General features: G+C 48.8%; 1 protein-coding gene across 1 annotated transcript; it reads right to left on the bottom strand.

Annotated features, from left to right (window-relative positions):
* Window positions 1–797: 797 nt before the first annotated feature.
* PRMT5 (protein arginine methyltransferase 5) lies at window positions 798–24939 on the bottom strand. Its single transcript, XM_060255357.1, has 17 exons — window positions 24672–24939; window positions 23301–23419; window positions 22504–22589; window positions 20128–20262; window positions 16927–17042; window positions 14243–14292; window positions 13953–14116; window positions 12937–13098; window positions 11558–11635; window positions 11045–11103; window positions 7708–7830; window positions 5353–5528; window positions 5047–5156; window positions 3968–4061; window positions 3575–3691; window positions 3425–3489; window positions 798–1185 (listed from the first exon to the last, which is right to left on the bottom strand). The coding sequence occupies exons 1-17, from the start codon at window positions 24809–24811 to the stop codon at window positions 1033–1035; spliced, it is 1947 nt and encodes a 648-aa protein (XP_060111340.1). The 5' UTR covers window positions 24812–24939; the 3' UTR covers window positions 798–1032.
* Between the last annotated feature and the right edge of the window lie 105 nt (window positions 24940–25044).

The raw sequence follows: 25044 nt of genomic DNA, 5'->3' as shown, positions 1-25044 counted from the left end.
CCGTTACTGTACAAGGCCGCGGGCCGTTAGTTCTCCGTCTTCTGCATCTCTCTCCCTTCCCCACACCACACACCCTGGCCTGGAAACTCACCTCACCTTGGTATCACCTCACACTCTGTCTCCGCCACCTCAGCCCAGTGCCGGAAGTGTGCGTTGCTAACGCAAGTTTAGGTTGAACGTCACTTCCGGTCTGATTTTGCCATAACCCGGAGGGCCGCATAAACGTCCTCAGCGGGCCGCATCTGGCCCGCGGGCCGTAGGTTGAGGACCCCTGCCGTAAACATTATATACGCAAAAGGCAAACACACAGAAAATTGATACAGTACTATTTCAATTGGAGAAGGCATTTCTCAAATTGCCAATAACTTCCCAATGGACAAATGGGACAAAAGAGTCTGCAATCCAATTTCAAATCTGCACTACAATCAAAAAATGGCTGCAGGCCTGGTTTGAAATTGGATTGGAGACTTTTTTTTTTGTCCCATTTGGCCATTGGGAAGTTATTGGCAGTTATTAGACGCAATTGAAATAGTACTGTATCAATTTTCTGAGCATTTCCCTTTTGTATATATAACGTTTATGGAGAACCCTATGCTGGGAAATGATTGTTAAGTCTCCATGTGTAATGAACTTTTGAGTATCATTGTTGCAATTCAATTACATTCATTATTCGGTCACTATATTATTCGGTCATTATTCGGTCACTTTGTTGGTTGTGATTTTTGTATTCTATAAGTGACATCTCTCTGTATTATTATTATTATAATTCCTTCTAACCAGCAGCTCCACACATACAAGTTTCAGTGACTTTATTGAAATTTCATAGACCAGAAAAACATGATCAGCCCTTGAGGAGAAACCTCATAGGAACTTGCCCCCGCCTCACAAGCGCCGGACTCCCTCTGCCTCTGTACAGGGGGAATAACATCAGTTTCTGGCACTACTTCAAATGTAACAGGCCTTTTCTTTCTTTTGTATGAAATGGCAGATGTAAGGACAACTCCACTCCTGGGAACCAACGGGTGCTTCTGTTCACAGTCCAATGGTGTAGGAACGTCCTGTGGGGTTATGGATGACGGAGCACGTTGGGGCAGCCACAGCCCACTCATACCAGACTTTCTTGGAGTTGCTGCAACGCCAGAAGGCCACCCTGATACGCTCTCCAGCCTGGATGCTCATGGGTTGCTGCAGGAAGAAAACTGGCAGTAGTACAGAGTCCACCAAAACCACGTGCTACATTGTGGCTCTAGAACAGGGGTGGCCAAACTTTGGCTCTTTCACACATCTTGTGTGGCTCTTGAAGCCTCCACTGTCCTGGCTTGGGGAAGGCATTTCTCTCTTTAAATCACTTCTCCAAGCCAAGCCAGTCAGCAGCTTGAAGAATGCATTTAAAGTTGCTTTCTTTCCACCTCTCTCTTTCCCCTCCCCCATCTATTTGCCTTCCTTCGTTCCTTGTCTTGTGGCTCTCAAACATCTGACATTCATGTCTTGCAGCTCTCAAACATTTGACATTTATTCCATGTGACTCTTACGTTTATCAAGTTTAGCCACCCCTGCTCTAGAACTTGTACTGCCACAATTTCATATGCACCAAAAACCCCAGTACAAGCTCAACCCTTTTCCTATGCTCCCAGACAAGATCATTCTTCAGGCAATCAAGTCTCCAATGGCCCTATTTGGTCCCACCCACTGTCTAAAAACACTTGGTAACCAGGGAAAATGCCGAGGGTGTCTATGGGCACCCCGCTGGGACCCCCCGGGGCTATCTTGACCCTGAAAAGTAGTAAACAGACATTTCTGTGCTCTCCTCCCACACTTTCAATTTTTGGAACAAAGCTGGCTGCTAACAGCTCTAGAACATGCCGTTTCAGGTCTGTTCTGTACATTACGGGAAGTCAAAAGCACAAGCAGATATCTCTCCTTGGCCCTTGCATAGCTGTCCCACATGAGCTGCCATCTGGAATGATGCGCTTACCAACCTCCTGCAGGAGATAGGTTGTGGAACAGCCCCTGTTTGACATGCAGAAAGTCCCCAAGTTCAGTCCCCCTTTATCTCCAATTACAAGGGCTAGGCTGGAGATGATGTGAAAGACCTAAAGAGCTACTGCCAGTCTGAGTAGCCCCTGCCAACCTCGATGAACCAGTGGTCCGGTTCAGTATAATGCAGCTTCATGTGTTGATCCAGCTTTACTATTATTTTGTATATCAAATTTGCTGGAGACACGTCAAAACCAGTTAACATGAAAACAATTCCAAGGAAGCAAAATAGCAGCAAGCTCTCCTTGGGACAGAACAGGGCTTACTTGAGTCTTGATATTGCTCCAGATAGGAGGAAAGTTCTTAAGTAGTTGTGAGGCACTTTCCGTCTGGCTGGAATGTGCCCTCGTTCAGTGTAGGGAGCCTGAGGCAGCTGAGAAGCTGGGCGAGCAGGAGACTGACTGACAGGAGGGAGCATATGGGCAATCCAAATGCACCAGGATTAGAAAGGCAGGCAGGTGGCCAGCTAGCTTGAGCCTATTTGGAGTCAGGGATTTTTTTTAATGATAGAAAAAGCCCAGCAGGAGCTCATTTGCGTATTAGGCCACACCCCCTGACACCACCATTGTTTCACACCGGGCTTTTCTGTAGAAAAAGCCCAGCAGGGACTCATTTGCATACTAGGCCACACCCCCTGGTGTCAAGTCAGCCGGAACTGCGTTCCTGAGTGTTCCAGCTTAAAAGAAAAAAAGCCCTGCTTGGGAGTCATAATGTGTGGATCTGGGAAAAGTATACAGAACTGAAGGCTCTCCGTAGTCTGGCATGTAAAGACACGCAGTGTGGAGAGAACCAGGCCCGGGTGCGTGTGTGTTATGGGGTGGCACGGTTTAGATGTAAGGTTTGGTCCGGAAGAAGACGACTGCAGATTTAGACCCCGCCTTCTCTGAATCAGAGTCTCAAAGCGGCTTACAATCTCCTTTATCTTCCTCCCCCACAACAGACACCCTGTAAGGTGGGGCTGAGAGAGCTCTCTCAGAAGCTGCCCTTTCAAGGACAACTCTGCCAGAGCTATGGCTGACCCAAGGCCATTCCAGCAGCTGCAAGTGGAGGAGTGGGGAATCAAACCTGGTTCCCCCAGCTAAGAGTCCGCATATTTAACCACAACGCCAAACTGGCTCTCCCCCGTCACTGATTTGCCTGAAATTCAAGCACTAAGTTGGAGCAGGGAAAGGGACAGCAACAGAAAGCGTCAGGTCACCACCAGATCCTCAGAGAACAGAATTTGATTACTCGGGAACAGAATTTTTCATTTTTGCGACATGACTTCAAAGGACACCCACGTCCTGACTTGGATCCCGTTACAGAATCAAAGGCTACCTTGATGCAGAATCCTAATTCCCAGCCTGGATGACGCTGGCCCCACCGGGTGTGTTTAGGGATCGCTTACCTTGATGGGGAAGAAAATGGGGAACCAGGAAAACATGCCGGGCGAATGCGTCTCAGGCCGAATACCTGGAAGGATGGATGGGGAAAAGATGCTGAAAGAGACGTGTCCCCCAAACCTGGGAAAGGCCTACTTCTCTCTCCTCAAACTTACTGAGAGTGATGTCCCCATACAGCGTGGTCTCGAAGTAGCCAGCAAAACCGTGCAGCACAGTGTTCACGTCCACCTGGAACTCCAGTGTCTGGTAGCGGTTGTTGTCTTTGACGGGGTCTATTGGAGGCAACGGAGGAAAGGGTCACGGTCTGTAACCAAGGCTATGCCTCTCTATGGAGAGCAAGGAGATAGCAGCGATGCCAAATCCTGCTCTCTTAAGGGAAAGTGGAGGAGTTGTGGTGCTGAGTTGTGTCCCACGGTCGCATCTATGGGGTTATCAACCAAGGATTCAAAAAAAGGGGCATGGCTAGTCACCTCCCCACCCACAAACTGGAAGCGAGAGTGGTCAGACCCTTTGTCACATGGAGACCTTTTCAGCCTCTCTTCCCCTACCTGGGTTGGGGTGTTTGAAGGAAAAGCAAGTTTGCGGGGGCGATAACTGGTGGAAATTGTGGAGCCGGACCACGTAAGGCATTTCAAACTGAGCCTGGAGAAGAGAAAGACAGAAAGGGACAACAAGAATTAGAGATACGTGATTATGCCACCTCTCCAAGATCCAAGAATAGCAAGCACCCCATATCTCATTCCTAACAAAGGATTGCAATTCCTTTCCTCCGACATCAGCCTTACAACTTTCAGTTTGGAAGAACGCCCTGAACGTTTTTTCCCTACAGCTTCCTTTAAGATGTGGGAAGCTGTAGGAAAAGGGTTTAGGGCATTAGAATAAAAATATTGCCCTCCAAGAGAAGTGTTCTTGCTATTCCTGGACAAGAACGCATAACAGCTCAGCTCCTTGATCGCTATGGCTAGGCCACCCCGCCAAAATCTTTCCGTTTTCACAAGGGCACCATTGCTAATGAGTCTCGCCTGAGATTCCAGTCCTTTTGCAAGTTTTCTGTCATTTAACAACACTCGACCTGCACAGACCAGACCATGGCACTGTGACTGTGTTGGATTTCATATGCAGTGCAGCGAGGCTTTTTTTTTTTGCAGCGGGAAATTCTTTGCAAATTAGCCCACGCCCCCCTGATGTAGCCAATCCTCGAAGAGTTTACAGGACTCTTATTCCAGGGCCCACTGTAAACTCCAGGAGGATTAGCTACATCAGGGGGTGTGTGGCCTAATATGCAAAGGAGTTCCTGCTATAGAAAAAGCCCTGCGGTGCAGCATTACGAGTTCCAAGAGAAAAGCTTTTAGTTTCAAAGCAACAGCTTTCTAGATCTGTAAAGCTGGGCTTGAGAGTGGACGATACTTGGTGAAACCTCTGAATTGGACTGGGGAGAAGGGGGAACGGTTTATAGTGACTGAAGGGTCACGTAAAATCAATGCACATTTTCTAGGTTTGTATTATTTAGAGATCTCACAGGACTCTGTTTCCCTGGTTGTCCAGTTCTGGACTGGTTATTTTGTACAGAATTATTACAAAGCTCTGGATGCGCTGTACCAGGGACAGCAGAAAGTGTGGGTCTCACCTCCGGGTCACGGTCTTTCTCCCGACAGGCGCGCACTTCATTGTAGAGCTTCGAGGATGAGATGGGGCCCAGGAAGGAGGTGTAATCGCAGGGGATGCTCACGCCCCCCTCTGCATGGAGGAAGAAGGGGAGAAGATCAGGTGGTTGGACTTCTGTGAAGCCTGCAAGCTCCATTGACCCACGTCACTCGGAGGGGCACAAAGCGGTGACTTCTTCAGAAGATCCTCCCAAAACCAAGCAGGCCTTTGCTGGTCCCCCATCCCCGTCCTCGGGTGCCCTCTGCGGTGCCCGGCTTCCTGGCCTCACCTTTGAGGCAGTGCTGTGCCCCATCCAGACACTCTGGCGACAGCTCGTTGTCTGCAAAGGAGCCCAGCAGTTCTGACACCATGAGGTCTGCCTTCTCGGGGGCCTCCCATTCCCGCATGTCGCAGGAGATCACTGTCACCTGAGAGCCCCACTCTTCGTACTGCCAGCTCTCCAACCTGCAGGGAGGAGAGGGAAAGAAACAGTCAAGGGCCTGGAGCAAAAGAGGGATTTATCCCTCCATCAGGAGCAAAGCTGCCTGTTGTGCTGAACAGAGCAGATTTTGCCATTTCCAACCTTTTATGACACCCCCCCCCCGTTCATCCCTATATTCCAAGGGCTCTGCTCGCCCCCCCAAATTCTCCCCTCCACCCACCATCTTCCTCCTGATCACTGCAATGTGAATCAGGAACTTCATGCTATCTACAATGATGATGATCACCAGCGTTTGGGTCTTTTAGTTTAGGAGGGGAAAGACTACAGGCAGGGCTTTTTCTGAGCAGGAATGCACAGGAACGCAGTTCTGGCTGGCTTGGTGTAGGGGGTGGCCTAATATGCAAATGAATTCCTGCTGGACCCTGACTAAGCGGAGCAGAGAACAGGTCACTGACGTTTATACTCTACACACAACATGGAATAAGTGATCAAAGCCAGCTTGGTGTAGTGGTTAAGCGCGCAGACTCTTATCTGGGAGCACCAGGTTTGATTCTCCGCTCCTCCACTTGCAGCTGCTGGAATGGCCTTGGGTCAGCCATAACTCTCGCAGGAGTTGTCCTTGAACGAGCAGCTTCTGTGGGAGCTCTCTCAGCCCCACCCAACCTCAAATGGAGTCTGTTGTGTGGGGGGAGGAGGAGGTAAAGGAGATTGTGAGTTGCTCTGAGACACTGAGATTCAGAATACAGGGCGGGATAGAAATTCAATATCATCATCTTCTAAAGAAAACCTCTCCCCCTTTCCCTGTGCATTCTATGAAGCTGGTGGACAGTAAATTCAGACTGAGAGTTTTTTAATCCCACAAATTGTAAAGGGGAAGGAGGGTGGGGGCGGCATTCACAGATTCCAAATTTCTATTGTAGCTTTCCAAAGACTAAACCGTCATAGGCCACTGCTTCCTCAAGTCTCCCCTCTAGCTTCCCATTTCTGGTCATTTGGCGAGATGCGGGTCCCAACCTGCAAACAGGCAAAATCAATAGCCGCCTGTACCTGTGCTTTCTCCAGTGGGGCTCCCACCTCGTGGAATGGACCACCTGAGGCAGTCAGTAAGGCTGAGGCTCCCGTCTTCCCACAAACTATGCAAAATGGAATTTTTTTCCAAGAGGAATTTTCTTGCCCAGGTAGTACAGTCACGCTGTACAAAACGGTCCAACAAATGTACTCGGAAAAACGGTTAGGGGCTCCGGTCTGTAAGGCTGTGTACGGCTTACTGCAAGTAGAATCCTATCATGTACTCTTAGACAGTACTTTTTTTGTAGAAAAAGCCCAGCGGGAACTCATTTGTATTTAGGCCTCATCCGCTGGCATCACCATTGTTTTGCGAAGGGCTTTTTTTTTGCAGAAGCCTTACAGGAACTCATTTGCATATCAGGCCACACCCCGACACAAAGCCAACTGGAACTGCGTTCCTGTGCATTCCTCCTCCCCCCCCCAAAAAAAATCTCCTTTACTTCCCCCCCCCCCAACAGACACCCTGTGAGGTAGATGAAGTTATTGGATTTATATCCCACTCTCCACTCCGAAGAGTCTCAGAGCGGCTCACAATCTCTTCCTCCCTCACAACAGACACCCTGTGAGGTGGATGGGTCTAGAGAGGGCTCTCACAGCAGCTGCCCTTTCAAGGACAACCTCTGCCAGAGCTATGGCTGACCCAAGGCCATGCTAGCAGGTGCAAGTGGAGGAGTGGGGAATCAAACCCGGTCCTCCCAGGTAAGAGTCCGCACTCTTCACCACTACTCCAAACTGGCTGCATGCATTGCTTACTGAAAGTCCCCATTTGTTGATGGCACTGACCCTACTCACTCTGTGTAATTGGCCTTGCGTCCCTGTGAGAGAGGCGGACCACAAACCGACGTAGATGAATAAATAATAAAATGCCTGACAAAACAATCTCGCCCCTTACAAAACGATCAAGCGACAGCTACGATTGCAATGGAGGTGTGACCTTCATCCTTACATACAAGTGTTGCCCCGGACAACAAGAGTGAAGTGAGACTCCTGAATCTTGCCGTTTCTGCCTTCCTGCTTTCGCAGGGGCAACTTATGGGCTGCCTGATGTCGGTCTCCACTTCTCTTCCTTTCCTCTCTGCAAAGCGGAGCCACATGAAAGAGAAAGGGGAGTCGGTGAAGAGGAAAAGGACTTACGTGACCACGGCGTTGGGGTTTTTCTCCACAGCGTAAATCTTGATGCGCCGGTCGGCCTGCCGAGCGGCTCGCAGCGAGGCATTCACCAAGGGACCCCGCCCTGCCCCCAGCACCATCACCACTCTGTGGAAGAAGGAAGGAAGAAGAAAAGGAGGAAGAAGAGGCCATTTTAAAAACCCGTTTTTTGGTTGAGCTGGACGACACTGCTAAAATTCACTGCCTGAGTGGAGTACGCCGTAGATGTTGCTACAGAAAACACATCAGAATTGTGAACAAACTGAGGCCCATCTACGTACTGTGAGGCAAAATCGCATTTTTTTTGTGGGACGCTGTTTCATGCCCACTGCAGCCAACTCCCCTGGGGCTATGCTGATACATCTCTTCCACCAGGGGTCCCCAATATTTTAGAGGCTGTGGGTCCCTTTGGAATTTGGAGAAGGGATGGTGAATGCCACCCTAAAAAAAGGCTGGCACAACAGGAAGCAAAGCCAAATCCAAAATGGCTGCCTCAGGAAGTGGAGTCAAACAGAATAACTCCCTCCTCACACCTCCAGGGAAGAACAACATCCTGAAGGAAGAATCAGGACCGGCCCTGCCGCTAAGCAAACTAGACAAATGTCTAGGGCGCCTGCCTTCTGGGGGCACCAAATTGGGCGCCCCCCCCCAGTGTGACTCAGTGGCATTTTCAGTACGGGGAGGGGAGGCGCCAGAAGTTAACCTTGCCTAGGGTGCCCGACATAGGGTGGCCCTGGGGAGAATGGAACCACACACCGACTGAGGAAAGCCCAGGTGTTTACCAGTCCTCCTCATCCTCCTAGTAAAAACTCTTTCATTTGAATGAGGGAAGCCAGTATCAAGACCAGCCTAACAAGGGTCCCACCCAGGGTTTTCTTTGTAGCAGGAACTCCTTTGCATATTAAACCACACACCCCTGATGTAGCCAATCCTCCAGGAGCTTACAGCAGGGATGTCAAACTCATTTGTTATGAGGGCCGAATTTGAAATAAATGAGACCTTGTCAGGCCAGGCCATGTGTATCATAATATGCAATGCCAGGTAGCAGAGATATAAACATTATAAAGGACACAGACAAACACAAAGCTTTAAATAGAACATGTTTAAAACATTAGCACTAGTTGGTCTTAAAGGTGCTTTCTTTGTATCTCTCCCAAGGGATCCAGGGAACTGGGCAAAGGAAGCTCTGGCTCTTTCCTTCCTTCCCCAGGGGAACAGGAGGGGGAGGAGCCTCAGCCAATAGAAGGAAGAGAGGCTTGGCTCAGTAGTTCTGCTGTGCGATTGAGAGAGCCTGGCAAAGCAAGCTATCCCTCCTCTCCTTCCTCTGCAAGGGAGGAGCCTCAGCCAATGGAGAAAATAGAGGCTTTGCTCCGTAGCTCCTGTGCAACTGAGCAAGCCTGGCAAAGCAAGCTGTGATACAGAAGGAAGCAAGAGAGAGGAAGAAGGAAGCAGATGACAGCCAGCTGCTTGGGGGCCTGATAGGAGCCCTCCGGGGGTCTGATTTGGCCCCTGGGATGCATGTTTGACATCCCTGGCTTACAGGGCTCTTAGTACAGAGCCTACTGGAGGATTGGCTACATCGAGAGGGTGGGGTGAAGCCTAATATGCAAAGGAGTTCCTGCTACAAAAAAAAGCCACTTTCTGAAATGCTCAACAGGCATCAAGGGAAGTGCTGGTGGGTGCCACAGTAACCTCGGGCACCATTAGACTCCTTCACGTTAAAAATCATACACAGTCTAAGGAGTTGTGTTTTGCTCCATACATAAGCACGCACAAGCCTGCAGTCTTAACGGTCCCGGCAGGAATTCCAGCCAAACGGCTTCCCCCTTCAGCAAAAAGCACACGAGTCCCACTCTTGAACCGCTTGTTCTGGTTATTTATGTGTTTTTCTCTATTGTAAATTACCCGGTAACCACAGCGAGGGGCAGAGGCGGGTAGGCAAGCAGATAATAAAAGCCAAAAATGATCCAATAAAACATGAAAATGAAAAAAGCTTTATCAAAGAGAGCGTTTGGCCGGGCTTGTGAGAGATCATTTGGCGTCAAATTACTTCTGGGGAAAATTTACTGCCGTTTCCTGCGGGAGGCTTAAAAGACAGTGGCGCAGGCGGGCTGGGAGTCAAGCACGGCTCCCCGTGGCTCATTAAACTGCGATCCGGTGGGCAGGGAACTCTTCGTTTTAATTCTGTACTGCATCTGCATATTTTAATCTTAAGGCACTTTCAGAAACAACAAACAAGAACGTCCTTCTGAGTAAAAACCGGGTGCTGGCAGAGGACCCTTTTCAAATTAGCTTCTTCCAGCGTAAGTGAATATGGAGCGGCTGATGCTCAGCACTAGGAAATCCATTACCAGTTCCAGTGAGAGGAGTGTATTACGTAACCACTAAGGCTCTTAGAACAGGGGTGTCAAACATGTGGCCCGGGGGCTGAAACAGGCCTCCGGAGGGCTCCTATCAGGCCTCTAGGGAACTGGCTGTCATTTGCTTCCTTCTACATCACAGCTTGCTCAATTGCACAAAAGCTACAGAGCAAAGCCTCTATTTTCTCCATTAGCTGAGGCTCCTCCCTTGAGGAGGAAGGGGGGGGAGGAATAGCTTGCTTTGCCAGGCTCTCTCAGTCGCACAGCAGAGCTACTGAGCCAAGCCTCTCTTCATTCTATTGGCTGAGGCTCTTCCCCCTCCTTGTACCCTGGGGAAGGAAGGAAAAAGGCAGAGTTTCCTTTGCCCAGTTCCCTGGATTGCACGGGAGAGATACAAAGAAACACCTTTAAGACCAACGAGCGCTAATGTTTTAAGCATGTTTTATTTCGAGCTTTAAAAAAAAAATTTGTGTTTGTCTGCGCCCTTTATAAAATTTTTATCTCTGCTACCTGGCATGACATTTTAGGACACATGTGGCCCGGCCCGAAATGTCTAATATCTGTCAGATCCGGCCCTCATAACGAATGAGCTTGACACACCTGTAAGAACGTGGCAGTTAAGTTGCACTGACTGAAGAGGGCAAGGGCCCCGAATCTCGCTTCCTAGCCCCTGGGCAAACATCAGCTGGTATGCAGGGATGCCAGACTCAAAGCAGAACCTGGGGATCCCCCAGAATTACAACTGATCTCCAGATCAGTTCCCTGGAGAGAATGGATGTTTTGGAGAGTGGATTCTATAGGGTTGTATCCTATTGAGTTCCATGTCCTCTCCAGGCTCCACCCCCAAATCTCCAGGAGTTTCCCCGTCTGGAGCTGGCAACCCTATCACTCCACCCCTCACCAGAGGCCAGGGGGACCTGACAACCCAACTAGTATGGCTCAGTCAAGGAAATCTCACTCACTGGACGTTGGTTTCCTTCTCCTCCTCGGGCACGCGGTCTAACAGGCACTTGTATATAGCCTGCAGGGAGGAAAAGAATGGGTCAGATGTGTCTATGTCTCCCCATCAAGAGCCAACGGTTCCCTTCAAACTTCCACTCCATTCTTCATTCAGCCGCCTATTCTTGTTTGTAAACCCAAGATGGATGATGTGACAGGAAAACAATTAAGGAAAGCCAGGGAAAACAATTAAGTACAAGTAGTCCATTCTAGGAATTGCTGGAAACTCAATGGTAAAACCCAGTGATTCCTAGAAAGGCATGATGTCACTTCCCTTTTCCACAGAAGCGATGTCACGCTGTCACCACAAACTGTACAGCACTCCAGGCAGAGTTCTACCAACCCACAGCTCCTTGGCCCACGCTTCTTCCCACCTCAGGTCACTCCTCAACACACTGAGACTCCTCTTGCCCGCCTTTCATAGCCCCCTCCTTCATCTGAGCATGCCCAGCCCCCTCTTCTCATAACACCCTCACCTGCTGGTACTGGGAATACTTGATCGGGTCCTTCTCAAACACCTCATATGTCTGGGATTCCAAGTTGTCCATCAAGGGCTACAGAGAGAAGAAATAGAAACATCTCAGAGCCAGTGCAAAGAACAAAGCAAGAAATACTGCTGGAGACATATTAGCAACAAGGCTGCACTACAGCCAGAAAGGAGACAGGCAAGTGGGAGGGATATATGCATGGCATTTGTCACGCATCCGCTCTAAAGCAACGAACTGCAGTCATCGGACAGGAAGAAGCTGCAGCGAAGAAACCAAAGAGTCCATTCTTTATTTCTAACTGGGGGAGTAACAATAGTAGGAGGCCCCACCCTCCCACAGAAGCGTCCCTCTCCAAAAGGAGATAAGTAAGCCCAGTGAGGATTTGGCACGGCACTGCTTTATTTAACGTTTTCCCCTGCGCAGAAGTGTGTCCCCTTTCCCTGGGGCTTCCTCCTCTCTCGTGTCCATTCTGCATTGCCCCAATATAATCAAGATTGGGCAAGAGAAGTCTTTCTCCATCAGGAGAGGGAATTTCTCCAGTTCCCTCCTCCCTCAGGTTTGGGCCTGCTGCTCTCAGTTGTCTATAGACTGCCTGTCAGGGAGGGACGGTGGCTCAGTGGTAGAGCATCTGCTTGGTAAGCAGAAGGTCCCAAGTTCAATCCCTGGCATCTCCAACTAAAAAGGGTCCAGGCAAATAGGTGTGAAAAACTTCAGCTTGAGACCCTGGAGAGCCGCTGCCAGTCTGAGTAGACAATACTGACTTTGATGGACCAAAGAGGGTCTGATTCAGTAGAAGGCAGCTTCATGTTTTACATGCCATAGGGTGCAAAGGCCCACAGAGGTCCTGGTGTTTCTTGACTTAAGGACACCAAAGCCATGACTAGAGACCCGGGGGCATCCTTTCCTGCCTCACCATAGAAAATGAGAGGGTATTAATGACGGAGGGTAAATGGACACCGAGAATAAGGTCTTTGGTCTGTCATAGATTAAATGAAAGTCTGGATTTTCTGCTTCTGTCTGGCCATGGTGACTAAGTACTTTTGGCAGCCGTGCTGGCCCTTTAAGTTCTAAGGAGAGAGTTACAGCATACCTGGTCATAAAACACAGTCGAGTCTCCGTTTCAATTATCTTACTGCTCAGGTGGGCCCCCGATTCTAGTCCAACCCCCTGCTCAATACGGGGTGAGCACATGACGTGCTGATTGTTTAACGTAACTTCTCAAATGAGTTACTCTTATTTCAGGAAAGAAGGCTAAGGGGAAGTGACTTGCCATTGGTCGGTCCTGTGAATTCAAGGTCAAAAGAGCCTAAAGACCCCAACATCCTAAGGAAAGGCAGCTCACCTGACGTGGGGGCAAGACAACTCACCTGCAGCGGGGACTGGAGGTAGTCTTCATAGCCCTTTGCAAAAAGCTCATACGCAGAAGGGGGCGGGCGGTTCTGGCTGAGATACTCCAGGTACTGCAGGTAGGAGCAGAACTCCTTCTCGGGATGGTGGTGGGCGCCAGTGATGATAAACTGTACCTCAAGCTGGGAAGGGACAGCAGGTGACGGTCAGCATGAGAGAATCACGCCTCTACAATTCAGCCCCTCCCTCCTAGATATGTCTGACAGACATTCCGCCCCAGAGACTGCCGAGTAGGGTCCCTCAATGTGGTGCCCAGGGGGGCGCCATGGCACCTGCTGAACTTTCCAGAAAGCATGGTGGGTCTTGTTATTGGCTTCCCTGATTCCAATGAACGTTTTCCACTGGAGGGTGAGGAGGGCTGGTAAGCAACTGGGGCTTTCCTTAGCCCAGTATGTGATTCTCTCCTCCTTTCAGGACGTTGCTTTTCCAAGGAAGTGTGAGGAGAGAGGTATTCTGTTTGTTACCGCTTCCTGAGGCGGCCATTTTGGATTTGGCTGCTTTCCCCACAGAGGCCTATTTTGGTATGGTGTTCACTACCCCCCTCTCAAAATCCCAAAGGGGCCCACAGCCTCCAAAAGGGTGGGGAACCCTGCTGTAGAGGAACTGGAGTTCATCAAACATCCATTTCCAGGTATCATTTGTCCATCTTTTTCACACACACATCTAATGTCTTCTTTTCAGGAGCATATGACTTAGCAAAATTATGGAAAATCACAACCCAAGACTCGGCTTTCCCGCCCCCCCCCTCATTGTTCTTTGCAAGCCCACAAATGGCACCCACTACGGATGCTGGACCCAACTGCCACCAAGAACAACAGCTAACGCAGGAAGTCAGAGGAATTCTGGGAAAGGTGGGTTAAGAATCCTGACTGGAAACTCACTTTGTTCAGGGCCCCGTTGGGCAAAGGCAAGTACCAAGTTGGCTGAGGAGAACAGAACTGCCAGAAGTAGGGAGAAGCCAAAGAGAAGGGCTGACCTTAAGGAGGCAAAAGACCAAGCGCTGGTGCATCTTGGAGAGAACGGGGAAGCCTTTCTTATTGGTCAAGAAGATGCTGGTGGGTAGTATGGCTGCTTTGATTGGTTCCCCTAGCCAGCGGTCAATGACGTGGTTGGATGGCAGGTCAGGGCCCACCTCCAGGGCTGGGAAGAAGAGAGAAGAGTCGTCAGAGGAAATGGCGCCCCGGCCTCTACGCGATCAGGCTGCCAGGGAGCGCAAGCCTCTCTGTTACCCCCCCACCACCACCGTCTTGCCCCAGTGGCACTCACCCACTGCGATACGTTTGTTGTAATCGCACAGGGTCCGGAAATTGTGCCACCTACAAAAGAAAAAGAAGAACAAGAAAGCTGACGTGGCCATGCCGGAAAACGGGCCCCTCTTGCCTTCCGCTCATCCCATTTTTTTCTGTGCGGGATTCACTTCCGTGATCGGTGGACTGGCCAGCGTGGCCTTCAGAAGACCGACAGGCAATCTGCTTTGTCACAAAGAATGACAATGCAAACAGCCAGGGTTGGCCCTAGACTGTCAGGCTAACTTCTGGCACGTCCCCTGCACTGATATTGTCACTCAGTCACTCCGGCGGGGGGGTGGGGGTGGGTTGCCCAGTTTGGTGCCCCCAGAAGACTGGCGCCCTAGGCAATTGCGTAGTTTTTCTAATGGCAGGTCCAGCCCTGCAAACAGCACATGTCAAGAAACAGTTTAAAGTAATGGTTACGGCAGAGAACACGATTCAAGGTGGTGCGCAGTTTATCCGGGCCACCAAAGCTTTAAGCGACTAGTTATTCAGTAAAACAGATCCGAATCCAATAGCACCTTTAGACAGCAGTTTCAGGGTATAAGCTTTCCACAGTTAAAGCTCCCTTTTACAAGTAGAAATTGAGATCTTAAGAGTCTTTGCAGAACCAGTTTGGTGTAGTGGTTAAATGTGGGGACTCTTATCTGGGCGAGCCAGGTTTGATTCCCCACTCCTCCACTTGCAGCTGCTGGAATTGCCTAGCTCTCGCAGAGTTGTCCTTGAAAGGGCAGCTTCTGTGAGAGCGCTCTCAGTCCCACCTACCTCACAGGGTGTCTGTTGTGAGCGAGGGAGGTAAAGGAGATTGAGAGCCACTCTGAGACTCTGGGATTCAGAGTATAGGGTGGGACAGAAATCCAATATCATCATCATCATCTTCTTTTATTCTGCAAAGCGATCCTGCTGAACTTGAGTTCACTTACAAGTGCAGAGCAATCGCTCCAGTGCTGAACAGGTTCTTATCTCTCTACAGATGCTAATTTCCTGCCCTCAAGCATTTCTCCTCCGCTCTAATCGAGCTGATTACAATATGCAGGGAACCTCTGCATCCTTTGCAACATTCTTCACAGCATCCCTTCCACCTTCTGGCTAGAACAAAGGGACTCGGAGATCTCCATTTCTACTCATGTCTGACAAAGAGAACGTTGACTCTCAAAAGCTGATACCCTGAAACTCTCCTTGGTCTCTAAGTTGTTATGTTACCATAGACCTTTATTGGCATTAATACAAAAATACAGTATACTTTAAAACCAACAGTGACACTATAGAATATAATAAAACCTTAGAAAAAAACAGCAAAAGTTAAAAGACATAAAATGACAGTAGGCTATGCATGAGTAAAAGCCTCTCTGATTTGGATCGCAACCTGTAAAAAGCAAGCAACGTGAGTAGTGACAAAGTTGTGTTTCCCGTGGAGTAAAAAAACGAACCTTGGCATTGTCAGTTTCAACAATGGCTGTATCAACTTTGATTTGAATAACTGGCTTGATCAGCTGATTGAAACTGACTGATGTCTAACAATGCCCCAGCCCTCACCAGTGAAACTGTTATCCTGGTCTCTAAGTTGCCAATGGAATCTATTTTGGCATAGACGAACTGGGCTGCCATCTGGAACTCAGCAGTTTCAGAAGCACAAAGGGAGCTCAGACTCTCAAAAGCTCCTACCTCAAAAAACCTTGTGGTGGTCTCTGAAGACACTATGGGAGAGCAGGAAGGGCTGCAGCGGCGCTTCAGTCTTGTGGCCCTTTCTTACATGCCTAGGGAAATGCTGATTGACACTTTGGGGTCAGGAAGGAATTTTCCTTCCGGGTCGGTTTGGCCAGGAATCCAGGAGGTTTTTCCCATCTTCTGGGCATGAAGCAAGGGGCACTGGGGATGTATGTCTGTGTGTTAGGAGGTATTTGTGAAGTACCTGCATTGTGCAGGGGGTTGGATGACCCTGCATGACCCTGGATGTCCCTTTCAACTCTATGCTTCTACTGGACTCAGACTTAGTAGTTCTTCAGTAGAAAGATGAGAGTTTGGAGAGCAGATTGGGAAACTTTGCTTGGGAAAGTTTGGGAAACAGTGTCCAGCAAGATCAAACACTCCTAAGTCACTTCGAATTCACCCTTAGCAGGATTTCCATCTCAAAGAGATGAAGAAGAATAAGAAGATATTGGATTTATATCCTGCCCTCCACTCCGAAGAGTCTCAGAGCGCCTCACAATCTCCTTTACCTTCCTCCCCCACAACAGACACCCTGTGAGGTGGGTGGGGCTGGAGAGGGCTCTCACAGCAGCTGCCCTTTCAAGGACAACCTCTGCCAGAGCTATGGCTGACCCAAGGCCCTGCTAGCAGGTGCAAGTGGAGAAGCGGGGAATCAAACCCGGTTCTCCCAGATAAGAGTCCGTGCACGTAACCACTTAGCAAGAGCGATGGCTGACCCAAGGCCATTCCAGCAGGTGCAAGTGGAGGAGTGAGGAATCAAACCCAATTCTCCCAGATAAGAGTCCACGCACTTAATCACTACACTAAACTGGCTCTCACCCAGTTCCTGCTTGAGTTGGATTCACCAGAGGTTGGCCTTGTCTTGCCTTAGAAAACCTGTTCTGCTCTCTAAGTGGGCCTCCCTTTCTAAAGGGGACTCAGGTTCCTGCCGGCATCTGATTCTTCACTCACCACTGCCAGGTCTTCTCCTCGCCTGCCGTCTCCTCTTCTGCCCCCTGGATGGGCTCGTTTTCAATCAAGTCATCCCGCAAGTCTTCTGGGGCCAGTAGGGGAACCCGCATCCAGAACTGGGGTGGAATAAGAAAGCGAGTAGGAGGGAAAAAGTTTTAGAGATATGCTGTGGCCGGATCCCCAATTTGGGTTCAAAATGGAGCTGGAGAGAGTTATAAGGCAGGGGTGGCCGACGGTAGCTCTCCAGATTTTTTTTTTTGGCCTACAACTCCCATCAGCCCCAGCCAGCATGGCCAATGGCTGGGGCTGATGGGAGTTGTAGGCAAAAAAAACCTCTGGAGAGCTACCGTTGGCCACCCCCTTTATAAGGAATGGACATAGCCAGAGGATCTTTAGGAGGATCCTCCACCACCTCGGGAGGCATGGGCTCTCCTTCTTTGGAGGTTTTTAGGAGAGGCTCGATGGCCATCTGACAGCAATGCTGATTTTGTGAACAGGCAGATCATGAGAAGGAGGGCAGGAAGGGCTGCATCAGGGCTTAGATCTTGTGGCCCTTCTTACACACCCAGGGAAACGCTGACTGCCACTTTGGGGTCAGTCAGCAATTTTTCTCCAGGTCAGTTTGGCCAGGGATCCTGGAGGGGTTTCCCACCCACCCCCCCATCTTCTGGGCATGTGAAGGGGATCACTGAGGATGTACGAGGGAAGGCATTGTGCAGGGGGTTGGACCAGATGACCCTGGAGGTTCCTTCCAACTCTAGGATTCTATGAAAGGAGGGAAAGAGTGGCAGGAAAACCTTTACCAGCTGTATCCTCTTGCTGAGGATTTGGGATTTTTTCCCCCTCTTCCTGTTCAGATAAGCGACGAAGCTTAAATGTGGCCAGAGGCATACAGCACTGGGTATGAGTCACACGACAAAGGCTCATTTTTCTTCTGCCCTGGCTCTTAGCTAAAGTTGTCAACCTCTAGGTGGAGCCTGGATATCTCTTGGAATTAAAACTGATTTGAGAAGACAAAGATCAGTTCCACTGGAGAACACGGCAGCTTCAGAGGGTGAACTCTATGGAATTATATCCTGCTGAGGTCCTTCCTCTCCCCAAATCCTGTCTGCCCCAGGCTCCACCCCCTAAATATCCAGGAATTTCTCAACTTGGAGTTGCCAAGTTTACCCTTAGCCAGTGTTCCCTTTAAACTGAGTTAGCATGAGCTAGCTCACAGGTTTTTAGCCTCCAGCTCACACATTTTTGTCTTGGCTCAGGAAGGATGACCCCAGAGCATAATAATTTATGCAGTAGCTCACAAAGTAGAATTTTTGCTCACACGACTGCCGCCATTGCCCACAGCCTATGCCAAGGATCAGCTAGCCAACAAATCCAGGATCAGACCAAGAAGCTGCTTGTTGGAATTTTGTTTATTGCATTATGCAGAGAGATTTATTTTTCTGCTGTAACCCAGTTTGGTTCATTTGGAGAGAACACGGGGGTACATTTACGTAAAATTTACAACACTGAAGAAGAAGACTGCAGATTTATACCCCACCCTTCTCTCTGAATCAGAGACTCAGAGCGGCTTACAATCTCCAACATCTTCTCCCCCCCCCCACAACAGACACCCTGTGAGGTGGGTGGGGCTGGAGAGGGCTCTCACAGCAGCTGCCCTTTCAAGGACAACTCTGCGAGAGCTATGGCTAACCCAAGGCCATTCCAGCAGCTGCAAGTGGAGGAGTGGGGAATCAAACCCAGTTCTCCCAGGTAAGAGTCTGCACACTTAACCACTACACCAAACTGGCTCTGGTGAACACAATATAATTTATTCCTTTTATTCTACTTCCTCTCTTGATGCAACGCACTGAGACCAAGAAGGGGATTTTAGCCCAGCAAAATTTTGGTGGGTCCCCCCCCAACCCAGCAACCACCCATAAGGAATTACAAAATTTTGAAGCTACAGATAAAGGCTCTGTATACTGTGGCATAGTTCCTAATAAGATCTCCTTGACGGGACTTGGGAGAGATTCGAACGTGGCTCAGAGTCTTGGAACTGGGAAGGATTTAGACAGCTTTAAAAGAGGAGCATACAGATTCATGGACTGATCTATCAGCAGCTACCGACCACGGTGACTAAAGGAAATACTTAAGCGGTTTTAAGAGAGCATTTTGCTAGCCAAATTCAGAAGGTTTTTGCATCTGGTTAGAGAAGAGGTTCAGGTCTGGCTCGCTCCTAATAAAAATATAAACACTTAAGTGGCACTGAGAGGTAAGTCCTTAATTTAAATGTAAAAAAATTATTCACTTCTATTCAGCTTTGTGTTGTATCTCATCATAATTACCATGCAGATAGATCCAAGCGGGCAGCCGTGTTGGTCTGAAGCAGCGGAACAAAGTAGGAGTCAAGGGGCACCTTTAAGACCAACAAAGTTTAATTCAGACTGTACCTGATTCCTCGTCTGATGAAGTGCGCTTAGAGCCCATGAAAGCTTACATTCTGAAGAGAACTTTGTTGGTCTCAAAGGTGCATCTTGACTCATAATTGCCATGGTTTCTTCCACGGATGGTAATTTTGAAGAAAATTAAGAGGTTGCAGAGAGCATTTTGCCAGCCGAATTCAGAAGGCTTTTGCATCTGTTTAGAGAAGAGGTTAAGGACTCACATGCTCCCCAATATACACACTGAACTGTAACAAGAGGCTGATAACTTTCAAGTAAATCGGAATACTCCTGGATGGACTTTTCTTTGCAATACTGAAAGGTTGTACTTATTTATAAGGCGACCAAAGATTCGTATGATCCTTGAAAAAACGTTTTACTCATTGTGTTAGCCAGCATTATCACTGTGTGTTTGTTTGTTTGTATGGCCACTGTGTGAGGCAGGACACTGGACTAGATAGACCCTGGTCTGATCCAGCAGGGCTCTTGTGATGTCCCTAAGGAATTCTTTCTTAGGTCAGTTTGGGTGCTGGTCTTCTCCTTGGCTCACTTACTTGAGCTACCACTCTACAGCCAATGTCTTTGGCTCTCCTCTGCTCTACTTCAGGTACGTGGCCAATACATTACAGTTTGGGATGAGTGAGGAGAGTGTCTTGAAGATGAGACATTTAGCAAGGGCGAGGGAAATGTGAGTGTGAGGCTCCATGGAGACTGGATAGAGGAGAAAGGAAGAGATGGTTGAACATACCATGGATGTATGGAGCCCGGTTGAACATACCATGGAAGTATGGTGCCCGGTATTGATGTGGTTACACAGAACACGAGCCAAGTTGGGGTTGTCTGCCTGCGTCAAGGGCAGGAGGAAGGCTGGAAGTCCCAGGTATGCCCCAAAGTTCAGCTCTTGCAACATGGCCTGCAAAGGGGCAGAAAAACACAGAGAACCATCTTTAGGATACCGGGTTCAGTTTTATTCAATTCATCTCTAAAGGATGAAGATGGGGGAAAGGGAAACCACAATGATGGTAGGATGGAGTATCTTCAAGGAAAGGCACTGGGGCTTTTTTAGCTTTGGTAATACCCAGCCCCAGAGACGTCCATCTGACCTGGACGAGGGCCAGGGCCTTTTTAGCCCTGGCCCCTGCCTGGTGGAATGAGCTCCCCCTGGAGATTCGGGCCCCGTGGGATCTGTTCCAATTCCGCAGGGCCTGTAAAACAGAGCTCCTTCGCCAGGCTTTCAGCTGAGGCAGCGAACGTCACTTGTTACTCCCCCCTTCATTCCATCCCACTGCTGGACCTGGACAATAGGCCATGTCTGTGAGGCAGAACCGCCATTTTAGTCTCTACTGCCACTTTCTCGTTTTAGAATTCATATATTTTAAATTGGCCTTTTATTGTTTTTACCCCCATATGTTTCCCAGAGAGTACTGAGATCTAGCTCACAAAATCTGCGGACAATCCCTGGGCCGAAGGAGGCCAACTTGAAAATGACAAGGGAGAGGGCCTTTTCGGCTACAGCTCCCCACTGGTGGAACCAGTTACCAGAAGAGGTACGGGCCTTGCGGGACCTTAACCAGTTCCGCCAGGCCTGCAAGACCATCCTCTTCCAGCTGGCCTTTTAATGTGGAATTATTGTTCCATCGTCATGCAAAGCTATGGTATTTTAAGATCGTAGCACCAAATTAATCTGTGGTTTTAAATTGTCGTTTTAATTGATGGTTTTAATGCAATTGTATATTTAATTGAGGAATAACTGTTACGTAATTGGGGTATTTTATTATTGTACTACTGTAATGCGTATTTTATGTTATGTAAGCCGCCCTGAGCCTGCTTCGGCGGGAAGGGCGGGATATAAATTAAAAATTATTATTATTATTATTACTGTTGATTGTTTTTATGATGCAACCCGCCCTGAGCCTGTCCTATGGGAAGGGTGGGCTAAAAATTGAAACAAACAAACAAAACAATGACTTTCAAATTATGAAACAAATTGGCAGTTATAGGTTCAGAGCCAGCTAGTACAGAGCCAGCAACAGACAACAGCAGTGACCTGCTTATTTTAAAACATTTGGTAATCTCATGGAGGAGAGGGAAGGTGGTATTGTATAGCCCAATCTCATTATTTATTTATTTCATTCGATTTATATCCCGCCCTACCCCACCGAAGCGGGCTCAGGGCGGCTCACAACATAAAAATTCTAACAATAAAATTAAGAATTAAAATACATTAATAATTTACACAATAAAATAAACGCAATTCATCAGTGCGCTGTCCCACAGTCTTCCTTAAAATATTCAGATGCCGGTCAGTTGTATGCCAACCGAAAGAGGACCGTCATCAGATCCTGGAAGCGAAGCATGGTGGGAACTTGGCTGAGAGACCACCAAGGAAGACTCTGCAGAGGGGGGCAAAGGCAAACCACCTCTGCTTCTCACTTGCCTTGAAAGCCCCTTGCTGGCATTGCTGTAAGTCAGCTGCAGCTTGACAGCACTTATGTATGTGATTTCATGGAGTAAAGAGAGACGAAAGGCTTTAGTAATCAGCAATGGAATCTCCATTTTCGGAGACAAGATGCCTCAAAACTACCAGGTGCCAGGAGCCAATGACCAACCTCTGTCGAAATGACAGTCCTCTACATCAGGGGTCCCCAACCCCTGGGCCGTGGACCAGTACCAGTCCGTAGCCTGTTAGCAACCAGGCCGTGAGTTGTAGAATTATTTCATTATATATTACAATGTAATAATAATAGTAAGATGAAGACACTGGGTTTATATCCTGCCCTCCACTTCTAATTTCAGAGTCTCAGAGCGGCTCACAATCTCCTTCACCTTCCTCGCCCGCAACAGACACCCTCTGAGGTAGGTAGGTGGGGCTGAGAGAGCTCTTACAGCAGCTGCCCTTTCAAGGACAGCTCTGCGAGAGCTATGACTGAGCCAAGGCCATTCCAGCAGCTGCAAGTGGAGGAGTGGGGAATCAAATCCAGTTCTTCCAGATAAGAGTCTGCACTCTTAACCACCACACCAAACTAATAGAAATAAAGTGCACAATTGCATCATTCCAAAACCATCACCCCCCCCACCCCGTCCATGGAAAAATTGTCTTCCACAAAACCGATCCCTGGTGCCAAAGAAATGGCATTTGAGCAGACTCACTCACCATCTCGGAATTCCTGCGAACCTTCTCCACGTTGGAATCAGCTTGGATCCATGGGGACAGCTTGCCCACAATCAGTGTATTCCAGTCTGGCAAGCAGCAACATGTAACAGTGATTAGAGCCAACAGCCTCTGACTGAGGGGAGGGCAGACAGCTTGTTCAGAGCCGACAACCCTGCCAAGCGTGTAGCATACCCTTCAAGATTGACCATACGCCCCTTCTTAGAGGGTAGCACATGAGAACTGAGCAGTAAGGGCAGAAAGAAAGACATTCTCTGGGACCTGCCCGCAACAGAGAGGGCGGGACTGTGGTTCAGTGGTGCAGCATCTGCTTGGAATGCAGAAGGTCCTGGGTACAATCTCCCAGCATCTCCAGTTAAAAGGATCAGGCAGTAGGTGATGTGAAAGCCTTTGCATAAGACCCTGGAAAGTTGCTGCCAGTCTGAGCAGACAATACTGACTGCAACGGACCAATGGTCTGATTCAGTATAGGTCATCTTCTTATGAACTTACTCCCACTAGACATTTATTCAGTTCCAAGCTTGAAAACTTTCCAAAAACACAGTAAACTTTCAGCATGCAGCGCTGAAATTAGCATACAGAAACAGGGATCTTTTAACGGGAAATTTAGTTCCCAACGCAAATTTTGTTACCCTCCCTAAGTTCCTCAGAATAGGCACAAGAGAAATGAAACTAATTCTTTTTTTTTTTAAAGCAAGCAAGCAAATAAGTGCATTGCAACTTGTCTGGTCAGTAGACAAAGAGATATATCAAAGCAATGAGGCCTCTGACGTTCTCACCTCTTCCTGAGAGTAACAGGTCAGAGCGGGTCTGGGGACCCGATCGACTCTTAGCTGGCTCCAGGAAAAACTCCCTCTTGTAGCGGGGATGGAAAATGGGCATGCAGAGGAAATCAAACCTGTGAATTGAGAAATTGGGGATAGGAGAAATGGATACAGTTAAGATCTTGCTGACAAAACCACAAAAATATAAGCTGCCAATCAATATATATTTTTTTAAAAAAAATACATTAAACGATGGACTAATTTTACAGGCCAGATTTGAATATCACAACAAACTTGTTTGCTTGAGACATGTCTGGGCTTCCACCCAATTTTCTTCACATATCAAGCACAAGTGAAGACTTCTGGCTTTAGCTTTCAGTCAAGCCAGTTTTCGCACTGACAAATACTGCTGTTCTGTAATGAAACAGTCAGACATATGCAACGATAAATAGACAGGAACTGCTTATCACTTGAAGTATGCATCAGACCACATATTTTCTAAACCACCCAATGTATCATGTTCAGAAGGTCATGCCTTCCCCCCCTCCACCCTATTTGAGATTGGTTTGTTTTCAGATTTCTGCAGTCCAACCCCTATTATACTGCTCACTGGATGTTTCATCCTGCTGAGCACCTATGCAATCTGCTCTGAGTCTCAGACACACAAATACTTTTTCAGTCCTGGCCCCAACCTTGCGGAACTCACTGCCAGGAGACACCAGAGCCCTGCGAGATCTTTTACAATTCTGCAGGGCCTGCAAAGCAGAGATGTTCCGCCAGGCTTTTGTTTGAGGACAGCGACGACTGCCGGGCTGGCACCCCCCTCCCCCCTTCTATTAAAGGGGGGAACGGCTCCCAATGCCTGGAAAGCAGAATTACAGCACACTATAAAGTATGTTCATTGGGTTGCAACTGTTTTAAATTACTGGTTTTATGCGTACCTTTTATTGTACATCGCTTAGAGTCCGGCATTGGCCAGGATGAGGCGATTTATAAATTTAACAAATAATAATAATAACACTTGCCAAGCAGAGGAACGGATAGCATGTTACCATGACTGCTTTAGGCAGGGTTCTGCCATCCCTATGATAGGGAAGCCTCACCCGTGGAATTTCTACCTGCTGTGCATCAGATAAAGACACAGCCAGCAGCCCAACCAGAGAAGCATCAGCTGAGGTCAGCCATGGCCATCCCTTGCAAGCTCAGGGAGTATGACCACCCTGCCCTGTGGCCAAAGGTCACAACAGTGAACAATCATAGGGATAAATATTTGCAGAGGAGTACAATTCAAAATAGCACCCCGACAGCCCAGATTGGTTCTGAGGTCACCAGGGCTTGGCAACCGGGGTCAGAGGTCACACAGGTGCACCACGTGGTTTCTCTCACCCCTGCCTGGCTACTGCCCCCAAGGTGCCGGCCACTTCCGGGACGCAGCTCAAGTCCCTCCCACAAGACACGCGGGCCACTCCGGCTGCTCCCGGTCCAGCCGCCGCCGCTGCCGCCATCGCCGCCGCAGTCGCCGCCATGGCCCGCCACACAGAGAGCCGAGAGCCGGCTGGACACACCTCCTTCGCAACTCGGACCAATCAGAGGCCGCACTTCCGACAGCCGTCCAATCAACGGAAAGCTTTCCCCGCGGTAGGGCGGGGAAGAACCAGCCCGGTCAAGGTTGAGCCAATTAAAAGCCTAGGTGTGGGCGGGGCAGGAGGAGGAGCGATTCACCCGTCGCTCTCTTGTTGCAGGAGCGCGAGGCAAAATT

This window comes from Heteronotia binoei, chromosome 15 (genome assembly GCF_032191835.1).
Source record: "Heteronotia binoei isolate CCM8104 ecotype False Entrance Well chromosome 15, APGP_CSIRO_Hbin_v1, whole genome shotgun sequence".
Classification (NCBI taxonomy): domain Eukaryota; kingdom Metazoa; phylum Chordata; class Lepidosauria; order Squamata; family Gekkonidae; genus Heteronotia; species Heteronotia binoei.
This window is presented reverse-complemented; position numbering and strand designations above follow the sequence as displayed.